Source organism: Oryctolagus cuniculus, chromosome 7, assembly GCF_964237555.1.
Source record: "Oryctolagus cuniculus chromosome 7, mOryCun1.1, whole genome shotgun sequence".
Lineage (NCBI taxonomy): Eukaryota > Metazoa > Chordata > Mammalia > Lagomorpha > Leporidae > Oryctolagus > Oryctolagus cuniculus.
Window position 1 is genome coordinate 21,448,285 of NC_091438.1, and position 27,935 is coordinate 21,476,219.

A 27,935-nucleotide genomic window follows, 5' to 3' on the forward strand; every position below is an offset into this window, starting at 1 on the left:
TGTCCCTACCATCCTTGTGGGAGACCCGGATGAAGCTCCTGACTCCAGGCTTCTGCCTGGCGCAGCCCTGACTGTTATAGCCATTTGGGGAGTGAACCAGCAGATGGAGGATCTCTCTCTCTCTCTCTCTCTCTCTCTCTCTCTCTCTCTCTCTCCTCTGCCTTTCCAATAAGTAAATCTAAGAACAAAAGAAACTAATAATGAAGAATTCAGAGAAAATATGGGGGCGAGGGGAAGCAATTATACCTAACACGGTTGTAATATAATAGAAAATGAAATAAAGTATTAAAAGGTGAAAAGGCATGTTTCCTCTGAATAAATGCATACATATATATTTTTAAAACATTTTATTTACTTATTTGAAAGGCAGAGTTATAGAGAGGCAAAAGAGGAGGGGGGGTCTTCTATCTGCGGGTTCACTCCCTAAATAGCTGCAATGGCCCGAGCTGCGCCGATCCAAAGCCAGGAGCCAGGAGCTTCTTCCAGGTCTCCCACTTGGGTGCAGGGGCCAAGGACTTGGGGCATCTTCTGCTTTCCCAGGCCACAGCAGAGAACTGGATAGGAAGTAGAGCAGCCCATATGGGACTTGAACCAGTACCCATATAGGATGCCAGCACTGCAGACCGTGGCTTTAACCTCTACACCACAGCACTATCCCCAAATACATACATATATATTTTTTTGACAGGCAGAGTGGACAGTGAGAGAGAGAGACAGAGAGAAAGGTCTTCCTTTTTCCGTTGGTTCACCCCACCAATGGCCGCTGCGGCTGGCGCACCGTGCTGATCCGAAGGCAGGAGCCAGGTGCTTCTCCTGGTCTCCCATGCAGGTGCAGGGCCCAAGGATTTGGGCCATCTTCCACTGCACTCCCTGGCCACAGCAGAGAGCTAGACAGGAACAGGAGCGACCAGGACAGAATCCGGCGCCGCAAGCGGAGGATTAGCCTAGTGAGCTGCAGCACCGGCCCCCAAATACATATTTTTAAGGAAGAGTCATTGTTTATTCTTTTACACTTTTTTAAAAAGACATTTATTTATTTGAAAGGCAGAATGACAGAAAGATTTTTTTAAAAGATTTATTTATTTATTTGGAAGTCAGAGTTACACAGAGAGAAGGAGAGGCAGAGAGAGAGGTCAGGTCTTCCATCCAATGGTTTACTCTCCAATTGGCTGCAACGGCCGGAGCTGTGCTGATCTGAAGCCAGGAGCCAGGAGCTTCTTCCAGGTGTCCCATGTGGGTGCAGGGTCCCAAGGCCTTGGGCCATCTTCTACTGCATTCCCAGACCATAGCAGAGAGCTGGATTGGAAGTGGAGCAGCCAGGTCTCGAACCAGCACCCATATGGGATGCCGGCGCTTCAGGCCAAGACATTAACCCACTGTGTCACAGCACCAGCCCCGAGAGAGAAAGATTTTTAATCTGATGGTTCACTCCCCAAATGGGTACCATGGCTGGGGCTTGGCCAGGCCAAAGCCAGGAACTGAGAACTTCATCGGGGTCTCCCATATGGGTGGTAGGGGCCCAAATACTAGGACCATCGTCCACAACTTCTTAGGCACATTAGCAGGCAGCTGGATTGAAAGTGGAACAGCTAGGACTTGAACCAGTGCTTGCATATTGCATATTGCATAATGGGATGCCAGCATTGCAGGCAGCTGTTTCATCCGCTACACTAACACTAGTCCCTGAATAGAAACTTATTGAGTTATTATCGCTATATTTTAAGTCAGTAATAATGTTATTTCATACATAGCGCTGATTGTGGCATTAGGACAAAATGAAAATGCAAAAAACAGGAAAGCTGAGTGACAGAGAGAGAAATCTTCCATTTGCTGGCTCACCCCACCAAATGCTTCCAACGGTCAAAACTAGCAGCCAGGGACTCCATCCAGCTCCCACTCACATGAGGGCAGGTACTCAGTACTTGGACCTATCGTTAGCTAAGATAGGCCCTATCACCAGGCATATTAGCAGGAAGCAGGAGTGGACCCCAGGCACTCCAGGTATGAGATGGAGGTCTCCCAAATGGTGAATTAACCTGCTGCACATCGATGCCTGCTTGTGGCGATGGCTTTATCACATCAAACTTTATGAATCGTGTCTTTATGGCATGATGCTGAACATCTGAATACTGACTGGAAATATCAGTGAAATCTGGGTATATTTTGAAATGTTTTCTATTTAGTTTCAGGGAGTAAGGCAAGTATAGATTCTTTTCAGATTACAAGCTAATGTAAAAAATTATAAGGAGTTTTAGAAACTCTTTTTCACATGAAACAGAATTGCAATCTTGGCTCATGAATTGTTTTGCCTGTCATAAACAAAATTACATTAATAAAATTGAAATAGAAGGAGGTTTTCAAACAAAATGCATGTAGGCATGGAATAAGATGCAGAGGATGTTTCGTATTTACACAGAGAAGTCGGAGACTGGCTGAGAGATCTCGCTGTCTTCTGCAGGGACTTGTTAGTCCCGAGCCTGGGGTGTGTGCCAAGACGATAAACTTAGGAAAGCAGCCATGATGGTGGCGGCAGGAAGGACTCTGCATTGCTGGGGTTCTACGGGCAGTGCACGCAGGAGGCAGAGCACGTAAGTGTTAAGATACTTTAAAAAATGAATATTGGAAAAAAAAGAATATCGGAGCTGGCATTGTGGTGTAGCAAGTTAAGCTGCTACTCGCAATGCTGGCATCCCATATGTGTACGTGTTCAAGTCCTGTTGCTTTGCTTCTGATCAGGCTCCCTGCTAATGTGCCCAGCAGAGGACAGTAGCCAAAGGAGACACTGAGGAAGCTCCTGGGAGGAAGTTCCTGGCTCCAGACTTTAGCCTGGCCCAGCCATAGCAGTTGCAGCCATTTGAGATGAACAAGCAGGTGGAAGATCGCTTTTCTTTCTCTATTTCTCTGCCTCTCTGACACTCTGCCTTCCGCATAAATAAATACATCTTTTTAAAAAGTGAGTGTTGGGGCCAGCGCTGTAGTGCAGTGGGTTAATGCCCTGGTGTGAGGCGCCGGCATCCTATATGGTCACTGGTTCTAGTCCCGGCTGCTCCTCTTCCGATCCAGCTCTCTGCTATGGCCTGGGAAAGCAGTGGAAGATGGCCCAGATCTTTGGGCCCCTGTGCCCGTGTGGGAGACCCAGAAGAAGCTCCTGGCTCCTGGGTTCGGATCAGTGCAGCACCGGCCATTGTGGCCATCTGGGGAGTCAACCATCGGATGGAAGACCTCTCTCTCTGCCTCTCCTCTCTTTGTGTAACTCTGACTTTCAAATAAATAAATAAATCTTTTAAAAAAAAATATGAGAGTGTTGATCTGGATAGGAAAATGCTTTTTTTTGCTTTTTTTTTTTTTTTTTTTAAATTCTGGAGTGGCATACCTTCCCTGAAGTCACTGAGATGTACTGCTCCATGCTGATGCTGATGCATTGGATGAGTTAGAAGAAAGCTCTTGGAAAGCCATTTTTCTTAGCCTGTTTAAGGTATAAAAGTCAATCTCAGATGTGTGCAGAATTAAGAAATGGTCACTGTTGTTTTGCTAATCAGCGTCTAAGTCCCTCTGTTGCAGCACTGAAGTGGTTTATGTCAGACTCTGCTGGTGATACACGGAGAAGAAGGTCTGGGTTCCTTATCCAGTGTTCACAGTTGTGGCGAGCTTGCACCCTCAGTGCCTGGGCTCACATGTAGCAAGGATGCGTAGCTGTCTTTCTATGATGAAGTATCTCAATATTTCCATTTCCAGCCCCCTTTCTGCCCAATGCTAGAATACTTAGCCCAGTCAGTTCCAGGTGAACTTTGTCCTTTCATGATATTGATCAGTCTAAATCTTCAGTCAGTTCTGGACCTCTAACTTCTTCTCTCGTCTACCCCAAGATTAGCCCCAAATCCATGGGCTGATGTAGCATCTTGGTGTCCTGCGGTCTGAGCCTACTTTCTGTCTCCCTGGCTTCTGCTAAAGTTTGCAACTCTATCTCTTGTCAGGACCTTGACCTGCCCTCAGAGTTAGGGCTTTTACCTTCAAATACCTGCCCTACATTTGTCCTGGCACAGCAAACCTGGCTACTCTGAAGCCCCACAGGCCATTCTATTAGCTACCATGGCTCCTTTCTCCCACCCCTGAGCCCACTCACATCTCTCCAGCTCTGCATCGTGTGCACACAGGGAACTCCTTGGGGACCAAGGGTTGGAGAATGGAAATAGAAAACCTCTGTTCTCAGAGCCACACATTTCTCCTGGACACTGTGTTGTCCACCACCACCCCAACCTCACACCTTAGAATCTGTGAGGGTGGGAGTTGTGGTGAACAAAATCCCTCCCACTGATCTTTTTTTTTTTAAGATTTATTTATTTGTTTGTTTATTTGAAAGGCAGAGTTACAGAGAGGCAGAGGCAGAAAGAGAGAGAGAGGTCTTCCATCCACTGATTCACTCCTCAAATGGCAGCAATGGCTGGGGCTGGGCCAATTCAAAGCCAGGAGCCAGGAGCTTTTTCCAGGTCTCCCACGTGGGTGCAGGGGCCCAAGCACTTAAGCCATCCTCCATTGCTTTCCCAGGCCACAGCAGAGAGCTGGATCAGCCCATATGGGGTGCCAGCACTGCAGGCATAGGCTTTACCCACTCCACCACAACGCCGGCCCCATCTCTCACTGATCTAACTCTTTCCGTGCCTTTCTTCCTCCTTCTTTTTCTCCTGGTTGACGGTGGTACTTGCTATTTTTGGGAAAAAGTTGGCTTGGCTTCTTTTGGATGTTTGTACCTTTCACTGCAAGTTTCAGCATTTTAGTGTAACAGTGGCAGCTATTTTGTTTGTTTGTTTGTTTTTTTAAGATTTATTTATTTGAAAGGCAGAGCAGCAGGAGAGAGAGAGAGAGCTTCCATCCTCTAGTCCTGGTTTCCCATTATGTGTGGCAGGGACCCAAGTACTTGGGCCATTCCCCGCTGCCTTCCCAGGCACACTAGCAGGAAGCTGGATCAGAAGCAGAGGAGCAGGGACTTGAACCAGCACTCTAATACGGAATATCAGTGTTGCAAGTGGTGGCTCAACTGAGTCAGAATGCCGGCCCCAGCGACAGCCTTTACACTACATAACTAAGTCCAAAGTGAGTCATTTCCAGTACATCACTCTGGGAGACAGGGCAGCAGCTAATATTCAACAGTGGCACCTGCCCCATATTTAAGGGGAAGCATCACCAGTCGTTGGTCACCATTCCCAGAAGGCTCAAGCAGAAATGGTTTGGGATGTGAATATGTGTAGTCAATGTTGGTGCAGCCAATAAGCCCCAAGCAAGTCTTTTTAAAACTGGTTTCCTGCTTTGCAAATGAAACAGCTGGGGCCTCAAGCCTCAGGACGTTCTCCTTTCCTCTCCTTCAGAGGTACCATTTCTGGAGTTTTCTGTTTTCACTCCTCATTTGAGTCTTAGCTTTCTTTATCCCTTAGCTCTGCACATAGGTCTTCAGGCCTGCCGGCCTGGAAGGCAGAGCTCCAATGGTAGGGGGCTGTCTGAGCTTAGAAGGGACTTTTGGGGAGGAGCTCTCTCTCTAGGGGAGAGGCCTGGGTGGAGAGGGATTGGCAAACTACCAACAACTCTTCTTGTTTGGTTCGTTTCCAATCCTGTCTTCACACTTCTTTTCATAGTTTGGAATTGATGACTTGTTTTTTCCCTTCAGAATGCCAATATTTTTGCAGATGGAAGTCATGGTTTGGTGCTCTCCATGGCCCAAATGGCTAAACACTTCTCTTAGCTCAGCTATAGCCGCCACCACCCAACTTAGCCTCCCATATCTTCAGTTTCCTGGGATTCAGAAGTTCTCATGTTCATTCTTTTTTCTGCTTGCCATATCAATCAAGACTCCCTTAAAGCTCTTAAAATTGGAAGGCATCTGGGAGAAGAAGCAAGCCCACCAGAGTCAGTTTTTTTTGTTTGTTTAAAGATTGATTTGTTTGTTTGAAAGGCAGAGTGACAGATAGGAAGACAGAGACATAGACAGGGAGCTGGTTCACTCCCCAAATGCCTGCAAGAGCTAGGTGCTGGGAATTCCATCCTGATCTCTGTGCATGGCAGGAACACAAATATTTGGATCAGCAGGAATCTGGGTTGGAAGTAGAGGTGGGACTCAATCCCAGGCACTCTGATATGGGGTATGGGTATCCCAAACAAGTTTTGTTTGTTTGTTTGTTTTGACAGAGTGGATAGTGAGAGAGAGAGACAGAGAGAAAGGTCTTCCTTTTTGCCGTTGGTTCACCCTCCAATGGCCGCTACGGCTGGTGCGCTGCGGCCGGCGCACCACGCTGATCCGAAGCCAGGAACCAGGTGCTTCCTCCTGGTCTCCCATGGGGTGCAGGGCCCAAGCACTTGGGCCATCCTCCACTGCCTTCCCGGGCCACAGCAGAGAGCTGGCCTGGAAGAGGGGCAACCAGGAAAGAATCCGGCGCCCCGACCGGGACTAGAACCCGGTGTACCGGCGCCGCTAGGTGGAGGATTAGCCTAGTGAGCCACGGCTCCGGCGTTTGTTTGTTTTTAAGAAAAAAAAATGGCTGTCGCCGTGGCTCACTAGGCTAGTCCTCTGCCTGCGGGCCAAGCACCCTGGGTTCTAGTCCGGTTGGGACGCCGGGTTCTGTCCCAGTTGCCCCTCTTCCAGGCCAGCTCTCTGCTGTGGCCCGGGAGTGCAGTGGAGGATGGCCCAAGTGCTTGGGCCCTGCACCCCATGGGAGGCCAGGAGGAAGCACCTGACTCCTGGCTTCGGATCGGTGCAGCGCTTCGACCGTAGTGGCCATTTGGGGGGTGAACCAACGGCAAAGGAAGACCTTTCTCTCTGTCTCTCTCTCTCTCTAACTCTGCCTGTCAAAAAAAAATTTTTTTTTATTTATTTATTAGAAAGTCAGAGTCACAGAGAGAAAGAGAATCAGAGAAAGAGAGAGGTCTTCCATCTGCTGGTTCATTCCCCAAATGGCCACAATGTCCAGGGTTGGGCCAGACCAAAGTCAGGAGCTCCATAGGATCTCCCATGTAGGTGCAGGGGCCCAAGCACTTGGGCCATCCATGGCTGCCTTCCCAGGCTCATTATCAGGGAGCTGGGCGGGAAGTGAACCACCATTCAATGGGAGTGCACTGCAGAGGGCAGTTTAACCTGCTGCACCGCCTCCAAGAAGCATCGTAAGCGCTATGTCAAACACCTACTTCAAGATCTGAGACTTCAAATGCCAGAAGCACTTGATCCTATCACCTGGAAAGCAGAATCTGGATCCAGTCAAACAGAGGTAAAATTCTGGTAAACCTTTTCCTTAGGAGAAAAGAAATCCCTACTTGATGTCAGAGTTACATTTTGACACTTAAAGAGGATATTAAAGAGGATACCTAAATTCTAGGCATAATCAAGATATGGTGGGGCCACTGGCAATCCATATGGGCACTGGTTTGAGTCCTGGCTGCTCCACTTCTGATCCAGCTCTCTGCTTATGTGCCTGGGATGGCAGCAGAAGATGTCCCAAGTACTTGGACCCCTGAACCCAACGAGGGAGAAACGAAAAAAGCTCCTGGCTCTTGGCTTCAGATTGGCTCAGTTCCTGCTGATGGGGGAATTTGGGGAGTAAACCAACAATGGAAGATCTCTCCCTTTAGCTCTTGTTTTTCAAATAAATAATAATGAATCTCTTTTTAAAAAGATATGGCAAATGGGAATTATTCCTTAGTTTAGTGTTTCTCCAGCTTTAATACGCATACAAATCATTTGGGGGCCCCCAAGGTTCTGCATTTCTGACTTCCTAAATGCTGCTGCTGCTGGCTCATGGATCACACCTTAAATAGCAAGAGCCTGGAAGGCAGCTTCTGAGACTAGGAGCTAGTTCTCAACTGATTCGAGAAGAAACCAAAATACAGCCTTGCCCAGCTTTTATCAGCTCTCATCCTGGTCCTGGAAGCCCTCTCTGCTAGCTGCCCAGGGCAATGGGCTTGGCTGTTGTGTGACATTTGCTTCCCTTTTGGAGCAGTTAATGTTCTTTACATTACAAAAGGGGAAACCAGCTCTGGCTGCCTCAAGGAGATTCGGATAAAGGATATTCAGGAGTTTGCAGAACTGAGGATCTGACCTACCAGTTTTGGGGTGGGTAGAAAGCTGGGCAGATGGGGGGGGGGGGGCGGATTGAAGTAGAACAAGCTTGTGTACCTCCCCAGTAGGTCCTGTAAGACACCAGAATGATCTGTGTCTCTTCAAGTTTCAAGTCTGGGTCAGGTATTTTTACCTTTCAAGCTCTTGGCATTGACCTGTTCAATTTGTATCTGCTACACATTTCTTTATCCCTTGTAAGCCTACCCTTGATGTTAAATGGAACTTGCTTTTCCCTATAAGGGTGTGTATGTGTGTGTCTATGGGCCAGTCTGTGTGTGTGTGTTGTTAGCCATCACAAAACACACTGGAGTAAGGGAAAGGGTTTATTGGGGGAAACTCAGTAGACTGGAGGGAAGGGGCAAAGAGGGAAAAAGAGAGGAGACTGTAAGAAAGAGAGAGAGAAGAGAGAGAGATGAAAGGAGGAGAGGAGCCAAGAGAGTGAGCTAAGAGAGAGCCACGTGTTCAGGAACAGGTCCTTTTAAAACTTTGCCTGAGGGTGGGCCGGGAAGCAGGAGCAGCAAATCCCATTAGGATGGGGGTGGAGCTTGACATGGTGGTTGGGCCATGTGGCCACCTGGCTTCCAGCAATGGTGGTGGTGGTGGTGGGGTGGCTAGAGCTTGGGATGTAAATCAGGGTATAGAGCACACCATAGATAAAATTGTGCCAGTTTCCTAACATGTGTGTCTCTATGGGCCAGTCTCTGTGTGTGTGTATGTGTGTGTGTCTATGGGCCAGTCTTTGTCTAAGAGAAAAGAAGATAATCAAACGTAAGGATGTGGTTTTCTCCCAAATAGATGGTTGTATATTCCCCTGCGTATCAAACTGAGGAAATTAAAATATACTACGTTACATTGTTTGGCCAACAAGCTTCTTGGACTTCTAACTAAAATGTTCTGTGGGCAGGAGCCATCTTTGTATTTTTACAAAATAAACATAGCTTTTAAAGAGAAAAGATTTATTTGAAAGGCAAAGTTATAAGGAGAGGACACACACACACATACAGCTATCTTCCATACATGGACTCACTCTCCAAATGGTCATAACTGCCAAGGTTGGACCAGGCAAAGCCAGATGCTAAAAATTTTATGTGGGCCTCCCACATGGGTGACAGGGACCCAAGCACTTGGGCCATCTTCTGCTTTCCCAGGCTCATCAGCAGGGAGCTGGATTGGAAGTGGGGCATCCAGGACTTCACCCATCCCTCTGGGATGCCAGTGTTGTAGACAGCGCCTTAATCTGCTGTGTCACAATGCAAGCAACCAACTTAACTTTTATGTGATTAAAAAAACACTAATTTTAAAATTTCAAAGGGAAATTTTGAGACATACTTTCTCCCTAATCAGGGTTATGTCTCTCAAAATATCCAGCATAGAGCAATTTGTGATTGTGACAGTAAAACAATCAATAAAAGAATGGGTTTTCCCTATTTTATTTTCCTAACATTGGTCAATTAATTTTTCTAAAGCTCAAGTGTGTCTTCTACAACAGAGGTAATCAAGTCTCTCATAAATTTGTTTTGATGATTAAATAAAATTTATGAAGTGCTTTGGAACTGTTTTGAAAAGTTATTGGTATCATCACCACTATCTCAAATTAGAATTTGAGACTTTCTCAGAATAGTAGGGAACTTTATGGCAGGGAAGAAATATGAAAGCAGTTATATTATTAAAACATAATGGGAGGCCAGTGCCGTGGCTCACTTGGCTAATTCTCCGCCTGCGGAGCCTGCACCCCAGGTTCTAGTCCTGGTTGGGGTGCCAGATACTAGTCCCAGTTGCTCCTCTTCTAGTCCACTTGTGGCCTGGGAGGGCAGTGGAGGATGGCCCAAGTGGAGGATGGCCCAAGTGCTTGGGTCCCTGCATCCACATGGGAGACTGGGAGGAAGTACCCACTCCTGGCTTCGGATGGGTGTAGTGCCAGCCGTAACGGCTATTAGGGGAATGAACCTTTCTCTCTGTCTCTCTCTCACTTTATAACTCTCTCTCTCTCTCTCTTTCTCTCTCTCACTGTCTAACTCTGCCTGGCAAAAAAACAAAACAAAACAAAACAAAACAAAACACAACACCATAATGGGGGCCAGCGCTGTAGCATAGCAGGTAAAGCCGCTACTTGCAGTGCCGCATCCTATATGGGCGCCAGTTAAAGTTCCGGCTGCCCCACTTCTGATCCCGCTCTCTGCTATGGCCTGGGAAAGCAGTAGAAGATGGCCCTAGTCCCTGGGCCCCTGCACCCACGTGGAAGACTCGGAAGAAGTTTCTTGCTCCTGGCTTTGGATTGGCACAGGTCTGGGTGTTGTGGCCATCTAGGGAGTGAACCAGTGGATGGAAGACCTCTCTCTCTGCCTCTCTGTAACTCTGCCTTTCAGACAAATAAATAAATCTGTTAAAAAAAAATCACAACAACATAATGGAGGCTGGCTTTGTGGCACAGCAGGTTAAGTTTCTGCCTATGACATCGGCATTCCTTGTAAGTACCAGTTTGAATAAGTACTATTTTGAATCCCTGCTGCTCCACTTCCAATCTAGCTCCTGGCTAATGTGCTTGGGAAAGCAACTGAAGATGGCCCAAGTACCTGAGCCCTTGAAACTCACATGAGTGACCTGGACGAAGTTCAAGGCTCCTGGCTTTGATCTGACCCAGTCTCCCCAGTGTGGCTATTTAGGAAGTGAACCAGCAAATGGAAAATCTGTCTCTCTGTCTCTCTCTCTCCATCTCTCTCTGTAACTTTGCTTTTGAAATAAGCACATAAAAATCCTTTAAAAAAACTGTAATGAGGCCGGCGCCGTGGCTCAATAGGCTAATCCTCCACCTTGCGGCGCCGGCACACCGGGTTCTAGTCCCGGTTGGGGCGCCGGATTCTGTCCCGGTCGCCCCTCTTCCAGGCCAGCTCTCTGCTATGGCCAGGGAGTGCAGTGGAGGATGGCCCAGGTGCTTGGGCCCTGCACCCCATGGGAGACCAGGAAAAGCACCTGGCTCCTGGCTCCTGCCAGGATCAGCGCGGTGCGCCGGCTGCAGCGGCGGCCATTGGAGGGTGAACCAACGGCAAAAGGAAGACCTTTCTCTCTGTCTCTCTCTCTCACTGTCCACTCTGCCTGTCAAAAAAAAAAAAAAAAAAAAAAACTGTAATGAAGTCAAATTCATATCAATGAAACTTTATTTTTCTCAAAATAGTAGTGATAAATACAGTTAGGTACTTTTAATTGACCATTTTTTGCTTACTAAAAGATTTTTAGGATTTCACTTAAACTTTAACATTTTTCAGAATTTGTTTGGCTTTGTTGCAGCTTCTATGCATTCTGCAGGACATTTGTATCTTGCATTCAGGTCTCTAAATGTCTAAAGCTTGTGTGTGTTTATGCTTATAAGAGGTTGTGCCTTGTCATCGCCTAGGTTTGCTCTTTTTCCAGAGAAGCAGAGTAACTGGGCTGGACAAAGTTGAAAAGAACTGGGGTGGTAAAAGGGTGCCTGAAACAGTTCATGCAAAAAATAGAATTTATTATTTTTAAAAATTTTATTTACTTAAATGGCAGAATGAATGAGAGAGAGAAGGAGGGAGAGAATATCTTCCATCTACTGGTTTAATCCCCAAATGGCTGCAGCAGCTAAGATTGAGCCAGCTGGAAGCTAGGTGCTTAAACCCCATTCGGTTCTCGCACATGGGTGGCAGGTGCCCAAGTACTTGGGCCATCTTCAGCTACTTTCCCAGATTAGCAATGAGCTGGATGTGAAATAGAGCAGCCCAGACTGTAACCAGCATCCATATGGGATGTATCACAGGCAGAGGCTTAACTTACTGTGCCACAACTCTGGCCCCCAAAATAGAAGTTAAATATAAGTTTGAGGTGGGCTTTTGGCTCAGGGTGTAAAGCTGCTGCTTGGGACACCACCATTTCCTGCTAATGCATCCTGGGAGGCAGTGGGTGATGGCCCAAATTCTTGGAACCTTGGAACCCTGCCCCCATCTGGCAGACCTGGTTGGAGTTCTGGGCTGTTACCTTCTGCCTGACTTAGCTCTTGATGCTTTGGGCATTTGGGAAGTGAACCAGTGGATGAGATCTCTCTCTCTCTCTCTCTCTCTCTCTTACTTTGCCTTTCAAGTAGATGAAAAATAAACATCAATGGGGCCGGCCCGTGAGGCAGTAGATTAATCCTCCGCCTGTGGCGCCGGCATCCCAAAAGGTGCCGGTTCTAGTCCCAGCTGCTCCACTTCCAGTCCAGCTCCTCTGCTATGGCCTGGGAAAGCAGTAGATGATGGCTCAAGTCCTTGGGCCCCTGACCCATGTAGGAGACCAGGAAGAAGCTCCTGGCTCCTGGCTTCGGATCGGCACAGCTCCCGCTGTTGTGGATTTCTGGGGAGTGAACCGATGGATGGAAGACCTTTATATCTCTCCCTCTCACTGTCTGTAACTCTAACTCTCAAATAAAATAAAATCTTAAAAAAAAAAATCAAGGCCGGCGCCGTGGCTCACTAGGCTAATCCTCCACCTGCAGCGCTGGCACACGGGGTTCTAGTCCTGGTTGGGGCGCCGGGTTCTAGTCCCGGTTGCTCCTCTTCCAGTCCAGTCCTCTGCTATGGCCCGGGAAGGCAGTGGAGGATGGCCCAAGTGCTTGGGCCCTGCACCCCATGGGAGACCAGGAGGAAGCACCTGGCTCCTGGCTTTGGATTGGCACAGAGCGCCAGCTGTAGCTACCATTTGGGGAGTGAACCACCGGAAGGAAGACCTTTCTCTCTGTCTCTCTCTCTCTCTCTCTCTCACTGTCTGCCTGTCAAAAAAAAAAAAAAAAAAATTTGATTTGGTGCAAAAAATTGGAAATCCATGCATAGTTTTTTCATAATTTGCATCTTCCATGAAATTTTGAAGACCCCTCATGTGCTAAACCCACCTAGCCTGCTCAGATCCTTCCTTAATGCCCCAGATATCCAGGCCTCTCCTCCCATCCCTCCCAGACCTATCCCCAACCCACCCTGCAGCTTCCGTCCCACCTCAGTCCTTAGCACAGTTCTCAGGTGTGTTTTTCTGTTATCTATGCCAAGGATGCATTTAAAAACTTAAATTTCTGCCTGCCGGCAGCTTCTTTCCTACTTTTATTTATTTTGCCTCAAAGTGATAGTCTCTTCTTTTTTCAAATAATCACAACAGGAATGACGTGCCGTTGCTATAAGCTGGAACTGCTGTTCTGAGTGCTAAAGTGACTTCTAGACATAAATTCATGTTATATTTGAGTAGCACACAGGGAATACTCAAATAGTTGCGAAGCGATTACTGAACTTTTTTTTTTTTTGCATCCCTAAAGTCTAGGTACTCAATTTAAAAATCTTATTAGGATTGAATCCTGCTCTTATTGTGGGAAAGGAACAGATTCTGATGGAGAGAAACAGGAAATGAAAAAGTCAAAACATGGGGAGGAAGTAAGCCAGTTAGAAGAGCTTTCGTGTATCTTTGTGTTGTTTTTATCTGAAGGAAGGGACTCCAACAGTACCAAAGATGGAGGGAATAAGTAAGGCAAACATTAATTTTAGGGGAGATTATGTCCTCCTTGGCAATCCCTGATTTATTGCGAATGATGTTCCTTGTACATTTGAAGGATTTTTTTTTGCATGGCAGATAGGCTTTCCTTTTTCTTCTTAGTGTCAGGATTCAAGATCTGCTGCTGGGTGGGACTTTTCTTGGCCATCACAATTTTATCCACAGTCACGAGCTGCAGCACCACATCAGCGACTGCTTGAAGTCCTTGGGCTTTGGCCGTTAGGGAGTCCCATACCCCTTCCTGAGCCACATTGATCATCCCTTCAGCTCCCACTCCTATTAGGAAGTTTCCAACTTGGTGAACTCCACTCATCTCTGCCATCACGTCCGAGGCAGCTAAGCCTGCGTTCTCAGCCAAGGTTTTAGGAAGAGACCGAAGGGCCCGGGAAAATGCTAGGAACGCAGGACCATTTGGCCCTTCCAATTTTCTTCCCTTGTCTGACAGCATTTTTGCCAGAGCCATCTCTGTGGCCCCAGCTCCTGGAATCAGCCTGGGATCTTGGCACAGCTGGAAATAGGCATCGATGCCATGGTAGGCAGCCTGCTGTGCACCCCGCAGCCCTTCAGCTGTGGCCCCCCTGAGGACCAAGGTGAGGGCAGGTGTCCCTGGACAGCCCCATTCAAATACCACAGCCACACCTTCTCCCAGCTCCTGCCTGTAAACCCTCTGGCACTTCCCTGGCTTCAGAGGAGGAACCAGTTGAGTTAGCAAAGGAGTGTCCAGCACCTCACTCAGGTAGACCATCTCCTTCCGTGACTTGGCTTCAATCACCATGATGCCATGTTCATCAGCCAGCGTGAGGGTTTGCTCATCAATTTCTCCCCATACCACCACCACATTAATGCCTACAGTTTCCAGCTGGGAAATCTGCTTTTGTATCAATTGTTCACTTCCCTTACTAAATGTAGCTAGGTCATCAGGACTAGAAAGAAGGGCAATTGCTGGTGCATTTGGGCTGCCGGGACCAAAGGGACAAACAAAGAGAGCCACCCTGGCACCGGTTAACACGGCGGTCATCTGTCCACAGGGTTTCCCAGACATCACTAGGCCCGGGAGTAGGCAGGAATCCTCCAGCGCCCCTCCACGCAGCGTGCACACTCCTACACGCTCTGGCTTGAAGCTGCCATCCAGCTCCTTGCTAGCCCAGCATGCGTGGGCCACCAGCTTGGTCAAGAACTCTGTATTGGACAGAGTGTGGGTATTCATCACGGAGTACAGAGCCCAGGAAGGATCTTCCAAAGGCCCCAGAGATCGGATGGCCAGGGAGGGCAGTGCGGCCAGGACCTCTGCCGTGGCTGTGGCGTAGGCCTCCCGGAGCTGTGTGCGAGGCAGGCCAGCCTTCAGCAGGTCCTCAGCCTGCTCCAGTAAGGCTTCTGTCAGGAGAATCAGGAAGGCTGTGCCATCCCCACTGTTCTCTGCCTGGGTTTGGGCTGCTTCCCGGAGGAACTGGGCCACTGGGTGCTCCAGCTCTAGGGCCCTCAGGATAGCTGCAGCACACCCCGTGCACAGTGTTTCTCCAGTGACGGTCACTAGGAGCTTCTTACGGCCGCAGGGGCCGTAGCAAGGCCGAATGACACTGGCCAGGGTTTGGACCGCAGCTGTGCTGCTCAGCTGGTGCTGTGCTTCCTCTCCTGGACTTGCTGAGCTTTCCTTTGGGCTGGGCGCCAGGTGCTGGGGCAGCTCTAGGGCCGAAGGGACTGTGTTTGTGTTGTCCATGGCCAGCGGAGAAGGAGAGACCACGTGGGCTGCCGAGGTGCTCTGGAAATGGCAGCAGGAGTGCCTTTGACATTGATCTTTGGAGCTTCTCAAGGGGTTAGTGGAAACAAGAAGCTACAAACCCATATGGATGTCTGAAGAAGTCAGCGTCGAAGAGGCACTCTCGCTTGGATCCAAGGGTGATCTGCAGAGAGCTCCGTCCTAAAACCATCCCCACAGTTGCTTCTGTACAGGAACTGGGCTCCTGGGGCCTCCGAACTTGGTAGCAAACAGGATCTTTAGCTGATGACGTCACAGAGTGGCAATTGGAATCTGGGCTGGGCAATGAGGTCACAGAAGGACGTTTAGCAACCGGGAGGCCACATCGGCAGGCGGAAGTCAGGCCTTGTGGTCCAGCATTGGAGGGACAGTTCCTTTGAACTCCGGAGACAATGAGGAGAAAAGCAGGTGGAAATACTTAGGCATTTCAAATTCCAGACGAAGCTGTGACAGGTACTTTGGCTTTTCACTGGAGGGGGGAATTATGAGAGAATATCTGTGCTTTGTTTTGTTTTTCTGTTTTTGCAGTATTTATTTACTTATTTTTTACAGGCAGAGTGGACAGTGAGAGAGAGAGACAGAGAGAAAGGTCTTCCTTTGCCGTTGGTTCACCTTCCAATGGCCGCCGTGGCTGGTGCGCTGCGGCTGACGCACCACGCTGATCCGAAGCCAGGAGCCAGATGCTTTTCCTGGTCTCCCATGGGGTGCAGGGCCCAAGGACTTGGGCCATCCTTCACTGCACTCCCTGGCCACAGCAGAGAGCAGGCCTGGAAGAGGGGCAACCGGGACAGAATCCGGCGCCCCGACCGGGACTAGAACCCGGTGTGCTGGCGCCGCAAGGCGGAGGATTAGCCTAGTGAGCCGTGGCGCCGGCCGCAGTATTTATTTTAAATATTTATTTATTTATTTGAAAGGCGACAGGGTGGAGGTAGGGTAGGAGGGGAAAATCTTCCATCCTTTGGTTCACTCTGCAATTGGCCTCAATTGGGCCAGGCTGAAGCCGGAAGCCAGGAACCGCATCCAGATCTCTCATGTGGTAGCAGGGCCCCAAGTACTTGGGCCATCTTCTGATGTCTTCCCAGACACATTACCAGGGAGCTGGATCGGAAGCAGAGCAGCTGAGACTTGAGCCTACACTTCAATATGGATGCCGCAAGTGGCTTCACCCACTTCCCCAAGATGCTGACTCCTTGTGATACCATTTAACAATCACTGTGTTTTGCTATCTTTACCTTTTTGGCTTTCTGTAAAATTTTACTTATTTATTTTCATTTTTCTGAAAGGCTGAGAAGGAGAGATATCTTCCATCTGCATGTTCACTCCCCAAATGCCTGCTCAATCTGGGTCTCTCCCAAGCGGGTGGTAGGGACCCAAGTAGTTGAGCCAGCACCCCTGCCTCCCAGGATGTGCATTGGCAGGAAGCTGGGTCAGAAGTTGAGGAGTTGGGACTTTCAATGACCCAGGCATACCCAATTATGGCACGTGGGGGTCCCAACCAATGTCTAAGTCGCTGTGCCAAATGCACCCACTGTTGTGCAGGCTTCTGAGCGTCACCTAACAAGTGTCAGTTATGGGAGCAAAGAAGACTTGTCTGTATCCGCATTGAAATATAAAATGTAACAATACAAAATGTAAAGTATACATATATATCATCTGTAAAGATACAATTTCTTTTTTAAATAATCACTCCTGGAAAGGATTCTGTTAGCTCTTTCCCTAAAACCTAACATACATTTTCATGTATATTTCACAACCATTTCTTGAGCGGCTATATGAATAGGGTAACTAAGCAAACAATTGTCACTTTCTCCATCAGGCTTAGGGTGGAGACAGACAGCTAAGTGCGCACTTTGACTGCAGGCTGTGATTGGGGGAAAGCACAAGGTGTAGATGCATCTACGGGGACATAACCATCCTCACTGAGAGGAGTGTATGGGAATGGAAGTGAAGTCTAAAGTGAGAGCTGAAGAACGAGGGAAAAACAAAAACAAAAAACAGAAGTAGGAGTTGGCCAAAAGAGATGTTGGAAGAGCATGGTGAAATGTGTATCCCACCAAAAGTAGCCGCAAGACTGGAGCGGCTGTAAGGAGGAAAGGCCGGGAAGGAGAGGAATTCGTTGGCTGGGAGAGTGTTGGGCTCTCCAGGACCTTGGAAGGACATCAAGGAATCTCGAGTTCAACCTAGAAGAGGTTGTAACCTCCATTTCTGATGTAACAGATTATAATTTTATGTTGTAAAATCCTTTCCTAGGTGACTACGCAGCACAGGTGAAAGTGATGATCTGGTAATTGAGTTTGACCCCTAAAGACAGACTGTCTCGCAAACTAGGCCCCAAACATTATTTTTTGGACTGATTTTTAAAAAAGATTCACTTCTGGGGGCCAGTGCTGTGACACAGTGGGTAAAGCCATCATCTGCAGTGCTCGCATTCCCATATGCGCACCGATTCAAGTCCCAGGTGTTCCACTTCCCATCAAGTTCTCTACTGTGGCCTGGGAAAGCAGCAGAAGATGGCCCAAGTCCTTGGCCCATGCACTATGCTACATGGGAGACCTGGACGAAGCTCCTGGCTTCGCGTCAGTGCAGCTAGGGCTGTTGCTGCTGGGGAGTGGACCAGCAGATAGAAGACCTCTCTCTATCTCTCTCTGCCTCTGCCTTCCAAATCAATCAATCAATCAATCAATCAATCAAATCTTTAAAAGAAAAGGTTCACTTCTGGGGGCCAGTATTGTGGCATAGCAGTTTAAGCTGCTGCCTGCAGCTCAGAGTCCCATTTGGGCACTGATTCAAGGGGTTGCTCCACTTCCAATTCAGCTCCCTGATAATACATCTTGGAAAGCAGCAGAAGATGGCCCAAGTATTTGGGTCCCTGACACCCATGTGGGAGACCAATAAGAAGCTCCTGGCTTCTGCCTGGCCCAGCCCCAGCTAATGCGGCCATTTGGGAAATGAATAAATGGATAGAAGACCTCTCTCTGTCACTCTGTATTTCAAATAAATAAAATAAATCTCTTTTAAAAGGTTTACTTATGGGGCCGACACTGTAGCATAGCGGGTAAAGAGGCCGCCTACAGTGCCGGCATCCCATATAGGTGCTGCTTCGAGTCCCATCTGCTCCACTTCCAAGCCAGCTCTCTGCTATGGCCTGGAACAGCAGTAGAAGATGGCCCAAGTCCTTTGACCCCCACACCAACATGGGAGACCTGGAAGAAGCTCCAGGCTCCTGGCCTTGGATCTGCTAAGCTCTGGCTGTTGAGGCCATTTGGGGAGTGAACATGAAAGACTTTGCTCTCTTTCTCTGTCTCTGCCTCTGTCACTCTCCCTTTCAAATAAAAAAAAAAAAGTCTTACAAAAAGATTTACTTATTATTTATTCGAAAGTCAGAGTGGCAGGGAAAAGCTGAGGAAGACACACACACACACACACACACACACAGATCTTCTATCTACTGGTTCACTTCCCAGATGGCCTCGATGCCCAGTGCTGGTCCAGGTCAAAACCAGGAGTGTAGAGCTCCATCTGGGCCTCCCACATGGGTGGCAGGTGGCACACGGGCCATCTTCTGCTGCTTTCCCAGGTGGAAATGGATCACTCGGGATTCTAAGCAGTGCTCCTATGGGAGGCTGGTAGCGCAGGCAGAAGCTTAACCTTCTGTACTACAAAGCCTGCCGTGGACCAGTTTTTTTTTTTTTTTTTTTTAAGATTTATTTATTTATTTATTTAAAAGCAGAGTTATAGAAAGGCAGAGGCAGAGAGAGGTCTTTATCCGCCGGTTTACTCCCCAGATGACTGCAATGAATGGAGCTGCAAATATCTGAAGCCAGGAGCCTGGAGTTTCTTCTGGGTCTCCCATACAGGTACAAAGGGCCCAAACACTTGGGTGATCCTCTACTGCTTTCTCTGGCCACAGCAGAGAGCTGGATCAGAAGCGGAGCAGCCGGGTCTTGAACCAGTGCTTATATGGGATGCTGGCACTGCAGGCGGCGGCTTTACCTGCTATGCCATAGTGCCGGTCGTGGACCAATTTTTAAAATGTATTTTTACATAGGGGCCGGCGCCGCGGCTCAGTAGGCTAATCCTCCGCCTAGCGGCGCCGGCACACCGGGTTCTAGTCCCGGTTGGGGCACCGGATTCTGTCCCGGTTGCCCCTCTTCCAGGCCAGCCCTCTGCTGTGGCCAGGGAGTGCAGTGGAGGATGGCCCAGGTGCTTGGGCCCTGCACCCCATGGGAGACCAGGAAAAGCACCTGGCTCCTGGCTCCTGCCATCGGATCAGCGCGGTGCGCCGGCCGCAGCGCGCCAGCCGCGGCGGCCATTGGAGGGTGAACCAATGGCAAAGGAAGACCTTTCTCTCTGTCTCTCTCTCTCACTGTCCACTCTGCCTGTCAAAAAATTAAAAAAAAAAAATAAAAAAAAATGTATTTTTACATAGATAAAACTAACCACAGAATTACCAAATGCCAGTTTTATTTATTGCTATGTGGACATTGTCATTGTTAAACTCTATTTAAAGAAAAATTTTTTAATATTTATTTTATTTATTTGAAAGAGAGTTACAGACAGAGGTAGAGACAAAGAGGTCTTCCATCTGCTGGTTCACTCCCCCGATGGCCGCAATGGCCAGAGCTGTGCCGATCTGAAGCCAGGAGCCAGGAACTTCTTCTGGATCTCCCACGCAGGTGCAGGGGCCCAAGGACTTGGGCCATCTTTCACTGTTTTCCCAGGCCATAGTAGAGAGCTGGATTGGAAGAGGAACAGCCGGGACTGGAACTGGCGCCCATATGGGATGCTGGCGCTTCAGGCCAGGGCTTTAACTCACTTTCTGGTGAGTGCTGGCCCCTGTCAAATTTTATTTTAAAGGTTTTATTTCTCCTTCAGATTGGATATAAATGTAGATAATTATTTGTGACAGTAAGAGTTTGCATATAGTCAGTTCAGTCTGCAAATGTTTCTAAAAATATACATTTTTATCAACTACAATGCTTAAGCAAGATTATAGATTTGGTAGTTAGACTGTATTGAAAGGTGTCCCCCATGAACACATTCGTGTCCCCCCGGAACCTCGGAGTGTGACCCTGTTCAGAAATAGGGTTGTGGGCCGGCGCCGTGGCTCAATAGGCTAATCCTCCACCTTGCGGCGCCGGCACACCGGGTTCTAGTCCCGGTTGGGGCGCCGGATTCTGTCCCGGTCGCCCCTCTTCCAGGCCAGCTCTCTGCTATGGCCAGGGAGTGCAGTGGAGGATGGCCCAGGTGCTTGGGCCCTGCACCCCATGGGAGACCAGGAAAAGCACCTGGCTCCTGGCTCCTGCCAGGATCAGCGCGGTGCGCCGGCTGCAGCGGCGGCCATTGGAGGGTGAACCAACGGCAAAAGGAAGACCTTTCTCTCTGTCTCTCTCTCTCACTGTCCACTCTGCCTGTCAAAAAAAAAAAAAAAAAAAAAAAAAAAAAAGAAATAGGGTTGTTTACAGATGTGCTTAATTAAGATGAGATCACACTGGAGTAGGGTGGGCCTTTACTTCAATATGACTGCTGACTTTATAAGAAGGGAAGACACTGACACAGAGACGATACTGCCCTGTGAAGGCACAGGGAAGAAGGCTATATGATGACAGAGGCAGAGACTGCAGCAATGCGACCCCAAGCCAAGGATTGAGAGCTGAGAGAGAGGCACAGAAAAGACGCTTCCTCAATGCCTACCCTAAGGAAGCAGCCCTTGTTAACACTGATCTTGGACGTCTGGCCTCCAGAACTGTACGAGAACACATTTCTACTGTTTTCAGCCTGCCAGTTTGTGGCAACTTGTTGTAGCAGCCCTAGGGATCTAAGTAAGACAGTAGTGTTGTTTACAAAGGAGATGAACCCAAGAATGCGTGGGAAAGAAAAGAGGGGGAAAGGGAAGTGGGGAGAGGGAAGAGACCTTTTCCATGATGATAATCATTACCCCTGTCACTTGAGACTCTGGCCTGTGACCCTGTCCAGCAGAAAGTTCTCCAAGCTTCCCCGCCCTTTCCCTCAAACCCTACAGATGCATTTCTTTTAAAACTGTGGTCTTGCACACAATGGATGTAAATATTTAATCTTTCTATTTGTATGTTTTTCCCTTGTTTAGTCCTTTGTGTTTATACTTGTTAAGTACTACTGGCAGGCCTAATGTATAGACCTCTACAGGCAAGATTCATATCTATATAACATCTACTTAGGCCTCACACTCTTATATACAAATTTCTTTTGAAGATGATTGTTCTGTTTGTGTCCTTCTCAATTTCTTTAACTTTCCAGTTATTTGTTATTTGTTACTGACATAGCTCATGAAAAGCAGTATGAATTTTTAAAGCTAAACATGTAGTCTGGGCTAAATACGAATTAATTTTAAGTGACAAATTCTTCAAAACTGTTTTTTTTTTCTATTGAAAAATAAAGGACAAAAAGCAATAGCCGTTGACTGCTTTTTTAAAGTGCAACTTCAGTAAATATAAACACTAAAATTATAAGATCTAAAATTTAAGTTTTCAGTTGTTCTTCCACAATTGTGAAAGTTTAGAAACAAAAAAAAGAAACCCTGAGGAACTTAAGACTTGATGGGAAACAGAGAGAGGGAAAACATCTCTTGGAAAACTTCTGAAGAGCCTTACATTTTTACATTCACTAAAACAAAGTAATAGACTGTACTCTAAATAAGACCATATCAGTGTGGCCGGCACTGTGGCGTAGTGGGTAAAGCCGCCGCCTCCAGTGCCAGCATCCCATATGGGCACTGGTTCGAGTCCTGGCTGCTCCACTTCCGATCCAACTCTTTGCTATGGCCTGGGAAAGCAGTAGAAGATGGCCCAAGTCCTTGGGCCCCTGTACCCACGTGGGAGACCCCGAAGAAACTCCTGGCTCTTGGCTTCGGATCAGCTCAGCTCTGGCTGTAACGGCCAATTGGGGAGTGAACCAGCGAATGGAAGACCTCTCTCTCTAACTCTCCTCTCTCTCTGTGTAACTCTTTCAAATAAATAAATAAATCTTTTTAATTTTTTAATTTTTTTTTTTATTTTTTGACAGGCAGAGTGGACAGTGAGAGAGAGACGGAGAGAAAGGTCTTCCCTTTGCCGTTGGTTCACCTTCCAATGGCTGTCGTGGCTGGCGCACCGCGCTGATCTGAAGCCAGGAGCCAGGTGCTTCTCCTGGTCTCCCATGCGGGTGCAGGGCCCAAGCACTTGGGCCATCCTCCACTGCCTTCCCGGGCCACAGCAGAGAGCTGGACTGGAAGAGGAGCCACTGGGACTAGAACCCGGTGCCCATATGGGATGCAAGTGAGCCACAGCGCTGGCTCCCCCTTGTATGTTTTTAAAATCCATACTTACCATGTATATGTATTAGAAATCAGACATTCTGGAGCTGGTGCTGTGGTGCAGCGGGTTAAAGCCCTGGCCTGAAGCACTGGCATCCCATTTGGGCACCGGTTCTAGACGCTGCTGCTCCTCTTCCAGTCCAGCTCTCTGTTATGGCCTGGGAAAGCAGTAGAAGATGGCCCAAGTCCTTGGGCCCCTGCACGGGAGACTCGGAGGAAGCTCCTGGCTCCAGATTGGCGCAACTCCGGCCGTTGTGGCCATCTGGGAGTGCACCAGTGGATGGAAGACCTCTTTCTCTGTCTCTACCTCTGTCTGTAACTCTTTCAAATAAATAAAATATTAAAAAAAAGAAATCAGACATTCTAATTCTTTAAAATTGCACTTGATCCCTCGTCCTGATTTCATGATCTTGAGGAACCTCAGCTACCTGCCTCCTGGATTGTTGCCATTGTGGTCTCAGCGCTGTGTAATTTGGATGACTGTGATGGCAAAAGCTCTGGAAAACTTTTCTTTATGTTGAATAAGTGTTCCTTGAATCTGAATTTGCAGAGCACCCTGGGATATATTTTCCCTGCCTATGAAAACTTCATGCAAATGAGCCCGCTATAATCCTCTTAAAACAGATCCCAATTCTCTTTGCTCATAGTGGCCCAAGAGAAGGGAGTCTTAAAGCCAGGCTCAGTCACCTTTATCAGCTTTGCAGAAGCATCACTGCACACCATTGCCACCTTCCATTCATCCATCCACCTTTCTACTCTTGGTTTCTCTTTTGTTTCCTTTTAAGTCTCCAGCCAGACTGACTTGCAATTTGCAATTTGCACTGACAGATTTTTGGAAGTGCTGAAGAAGTGTATCAAAGTAAACTATCTTGATGTAGAATTTTGTGCATATGAAACTCCCAGTGGAAACGAATGTTCTAATTTCAGCATTGAACACTAATAAACATTTGGATCAATAATCCATTTTTGAAAGTGTACATTTAATGTGCAACATGCAGAAAAAGGTGAAAAAGGGTTGAGTTGTCTTACTTGTACTTAGTAACAAGCTTCAAATATGCCACATTCCTCTGTGTAATTGGTTCTTTTCATTTAGAGTTTGTATTTACCACACCAGCCGCCTTCTCCCCAGTCCCAAAGTCCCTTTGGCTGTGAATTCGGTTAACTCGAAAGTCAGCAGGCAGAAACCCTGAAGGACTTCAAGTGACTATGTTAACCAAATTCCTCATTTAAAAACAAAATCTATGCTTTCAGTTAGAAATCAAACTATGTCTATTTTGTCCAAATAGGAAACACAGTTCAAAGTTAAATTCCTGGTTGCAGGGAAGAAGGGAAGGCGAGCCACACCGCTGGAGAAACCAGCAAATCCTTTCCATCGGCCACTGAAGACGAAAAGGAAGGATGATCGGAAAGTGCCCATCACAAGGCCCGCATAGGAGGTGCGTTTACAATGACGGTCGACCCCACGCCGTCTGCAAATGGTGTGCTATGTCTTATACTTCCCCCCAGTCCCAATCTATACTTTCTTTTTCGCTCCGGCAGTATCAGTCGGAGGGCAGGGCAGGGCCGGCAGCCCAGGGAACCTTGTCCAGGCTTATCTGTCAGAATCAGAAGCGCTCTGGAATTCCGTATCTGTGACCGCTCTTCTGGGGAAAACTCGTCTTTCAGGCTACTTCTCGCCCCACTTTTCTTCCGTCCGGCAAGAGGGGGCTCAGGAAACACTGGGGTTCTGCCTCTCCATCACAACCCACTGCCACTGGCCTGCCTTTAGGCGTCTTACTCCTCTGCGCGTCACGGTTCTCTTCTGCCTCTGCAAAACCTTCCGGGATTGCTTTTTTACATGACGTTACAATAACGAAACTGTAACTGGAACCGGACTACGGCGAAGTTGAACTCCATTTCTTCCCTCCACAGCCACTAAAACGAAAAGCACACGGCGCGCGAACGCCGCCAGCGCCCCTCCGGGTAGCGTCTACACACGCCGCGTGAGGGCTGCCGAGGCACTCCCGAGCCTCGTTCTCGGCGTACACGTCGGGGTGTTTACACCGCTCGCCCCAGCCTCCCTGGATCCCGATTCCGGATCTCTTTGTCCACAGCTTGGCTCTCTCCCGAGCCGGAGCCGGAGCCGGAGCCGGAGCCGGAGCCGCGGCCCGGCCGGCCGCCGCGTCAGAGCTGGGAGGGAGGGGGAGGGAGGGGGAGGGAGGGGGAGGGAGGGAGCCCCGGGGCGGGGGGAGGGGCGGTGAGGTCAGCGGCGGCGGCGCGTCCGCGGGCGGAGGGGAGCGGCGCATGCGCGGAGCGAGCCCCGTGAGTGGCAGCGGCGGCGCGCGAGGGGCGGGTGAGGGGCCGAGGAGTGGGGGGAGGGGGCGGAGGACGGCGAGGCGGTTGTGTGTGGGCGAGACGGCGGCGAGTTTGAGAGGTCTGTGGTGCGGGTCGCCCCGGGGGAGCCCCGGCGAGGGCCTCGCGCGACGGCCACGCTCGTGTGTGTGTGGGGTACACGCACACACGCAAAACTTCCTCCTCCCCTGCCCCGGGAGAGCGAGCGAGCGGGCGTGTGTGAAAGCGAGTGTGAGCGAGCGAGCTGAGGGGCCGGCGCTCGCGCAACCCCGGAACCCACAACAACAACTGGAGCAGCTGTCAAAACTTCGCCGCCGTCGCCGGGGCCTGACGGCGCGGGGGAGGGGCGGCCGGCCGGGGGCAGGACCCCCGCGCCGCCCCCGCGCCAGCCCCGCGGGTCGGCCGCCCCCTCAGCACCCCACGGCGGCGGCCCCTTTCTCCTCCCCGCCGCGGGCGGCCCTGGGGGAGGGGCCGCGGGCGGAGACCCCGGGGGCCGGCGCCCCTCGCAGCCCGCCCGGCTCTCCGCCCCCGGCCCGCAGCGCCCGCCCGCGCGCCCCGCACCCGCCGGCGCCCCGCCCGCCCCGCACCTCCCCGCCCCGCCCGGCCGGCCCGCCCCGCCCGCCGCCCCCCGCCGGCCCCTGCGCGCGGAGGTGCGCGCGCCCGCGCCGATGTGTGTGAGTGCGTGTCCTGCTCGCTCCATGTTGCCGCCTCTCCCGGTACCTGCTGCTGCTGCTCCCGGGGCTGCGGGAAATGCGAGAGGCTGAGCCGGGGAGGAGGAACCCGAGCAGCAGCGGCGGCGGCCGCGGCGGCGGGAGGCGCCCCCCAGGAGGAGGACCGGGATCCATGTGTCTTTCCTGGTGACTAGGATGTCGTCGGAGGAGGACCGGAGCGTGGAGCAGCCGCAGCCGCCGCCACCACCCCCCGAGGAGCCCGGAGCCCCGGCCCCGAGCCCCGCAGCCGCAGACAAAAGACCTCGGGGCCGGCCTCGCAAAGATGGCGCTTCCCCTTTCCAGAGAGCCAGAAAGAAGTAAGTTGAGTGCGAGGGAGCCAGGCCGGGAGCCAGCGGCGGCGCCGGCCCGGAGCTGTCACCGGGCGCCCGCCCCGCGGCCCCCCGCGCCCCGGCGCCCCCCGGCGGGGTGGGGGCGGGGCGGGCCTCGGGCGGCGGCGGCTGCCGGCCCAGCCCGGCCCGGCCCGCGCCCCGCGGCGGCCGCCCGCGCCCCCGGCCTCCCCGCCGGCGCTCGGCTCCGCACACTTTACTTTTTAGTTTTGGCCTTGTCGCTGCGTTTTCCTCCGGGCTTCTCTCTCTCGGAGAGGATTTCTCCGCGGTTCGTCCTGGCCTAGCAGGATTAATTTAAAAAACAAACAGCGAAGCACGCCCAGGCAGTCCCCCTCGACGGAATTTCTCGCCAACTACAAAGCGGCCGGGTCTCGGGAAACTCTCGAGCTGTCAAAACGCCTGGGCCAGGTGGTCTCGGGCCCGGGCGGCGGGGGGCGGGGGTGGGGTCGGAGGGGAGCCGGAAGGCCGAGTGCGGGTTTTCTTTGTCAGCTGGCTGCTCCTTCAACTTTTCCTGCTCCCAAACCTGTGTTTTCTTCTTTAATGATAGATTAGGAAGCCATTTGACTTCTTCCTTTATCCCCTCCCCCAACACCCAGCACCGCACCGCCCGGCTCCGAAAAGACAACTCTTTTCTCGTGACCGCACAGCTGAGGGGAGAAGCGTGCTCAAGTTTTCGGAGACGTAGCCAGTGTTCCTTCACGAGGCACACTGCGGAGAGCACTTTTTATTCGGCTGCAGCATAGGTGTAAATGTTGCCGAACTGGTGGCCGTAACTCGCCTAGCAGTAGGTTTTCGTTTGTTTTCTGAGCTTACGCTAGCACTGGATTCCCCCAGTTCATTCCATGATCAGAACTGGCTTTTTCAGGAAAAAAACAAAAACAAAAAACAAAAACCCAGCAACCAAAAAACCAGAAAAAAAATGGGCATTCGACAACTTTGCCTGTAAAATTAAGGAATTCGTGTTTGTGCCAGGGAGCCGCTCCGCTGTTGTGGCTCCTCAGTGTGTTATGGAAGGTCTGTGGCTGTCTCTGGAAGTTGTAGGATGGCGTTCGCTGCTTACTCATTTCATTGTGTGACAGTCTCATTGAGCTGTTGGTAGTGGAGGGTGAGCTGGGACGTGGAGGAAGCCAGCACGTTTATGGGCAGGCTGTCTCTGTGGTTCAGATGCCTTTTTTTTTTTTTTTTTTTGGTAATAGTTTTGTTATGTTTAGTGATTTGGAGTAAAAATAGTGGTGTTAACTGGCGTAGCAGGCCTGGGGTGTGGGAACCCATTTAGCTCTTGACTGGATGCATTTCGTTTTGCTCTCTTTTTACCTTGAAAATGATTCAGGGCCTTCATCATGCTTCCATATTTTGTTGCTTAGGTCTTACCTAGCTGTGACAAATCATGATGGCAACAAGTGCAGAATGTATACATTAATTGTAATAGGTTACGGTTTTTTTGTGATACAAAGTTAGGGTTTATTCATTATGCAGCTTACACTATAAGCATGTAGGTATAAAATGTACTGAAGTTTCAGGAAGGTGGAGTTTTAAGTAACTTTAGATGCCTTTGCCACTTTTTTTGCATCCCTTAAAGCAAGTGCAGTTAGCTTTAACTCGATGGCTTCACACTTTATTTGGAAAGCGTTTCTTGGCTTTACTGAAGGTTAGTTCAAGATTCTTACATTTAGATTCCAACTTAAATTCTTATTCTAGAAAGAGTAGGCCCATGCTGTCACCTCCCTAGCCCCTACTGTGGTAATGAGCTCATTTGCGTCGGGGCAGCTCCTGGGTGCACCAGAAGAAAGGTTGATTTAGGGTTTTACCACTTTGCTGTGTAGACTTTCAGCTC

At 49.7% G+C, this 27,935-nt stretch overlaps 2 protein-coding genes across 23 annotated transcripts in view; one reads left to right on the forward strand and one right to left on the reverse strand.

The window, feature by feature from the left end:
• KMT2C (lysine methyltransferase 2C) overlaps positions 1–27,935 on the forward strand; it is a 422,602-nt gene that overhangs the window by 107,909 nt on the left and 286,758 nt on the right. For 9 of the 22 annotated variants that reach the window (XM_070077275.1, XM_070077280.1, XM_070077282.1 and 6 more), the window contains exons 7-8: positions 24,000–24,149; positions 25,910–26,071. In XM_070077275.1, the coding sequence (XP_069933376.1) occupies positions 24,112–24,149; positions 25,910–26,071 (200 nt within the window). In that variant the 5' untranslated portion in view covers positions 24,000–24,111. Of the gene's footprint in view, positions 1–15,701; positions 15,837–23,999; positions 24,150–24,964; positions 25,127–25,909; positions 26,072–27,935 lie in introns of those variants that run through there. The other 13 variants (XM_070077278.1, XM_070077281.1, XM_070077279.1 and 10 more) reach the window with 9 other exon arrangements.
• CCT8L2 (chaperonin containing TCP1 subunit 8 like 2) lies at positions 11,226–15,615 on the reverse strand. Its single transcript, XM_002715080.5, has one exon. The coding sequence runs from the start codon at positions 15,342–15,344 to the stop codon at positions 13,653–13,655; it is 1,692 nt and encodes a 563-aa protein (XP_002715126.1). The 5' UTR covers positions 15,345–15,615; the 3' UTR covers positions 11,226–13,652.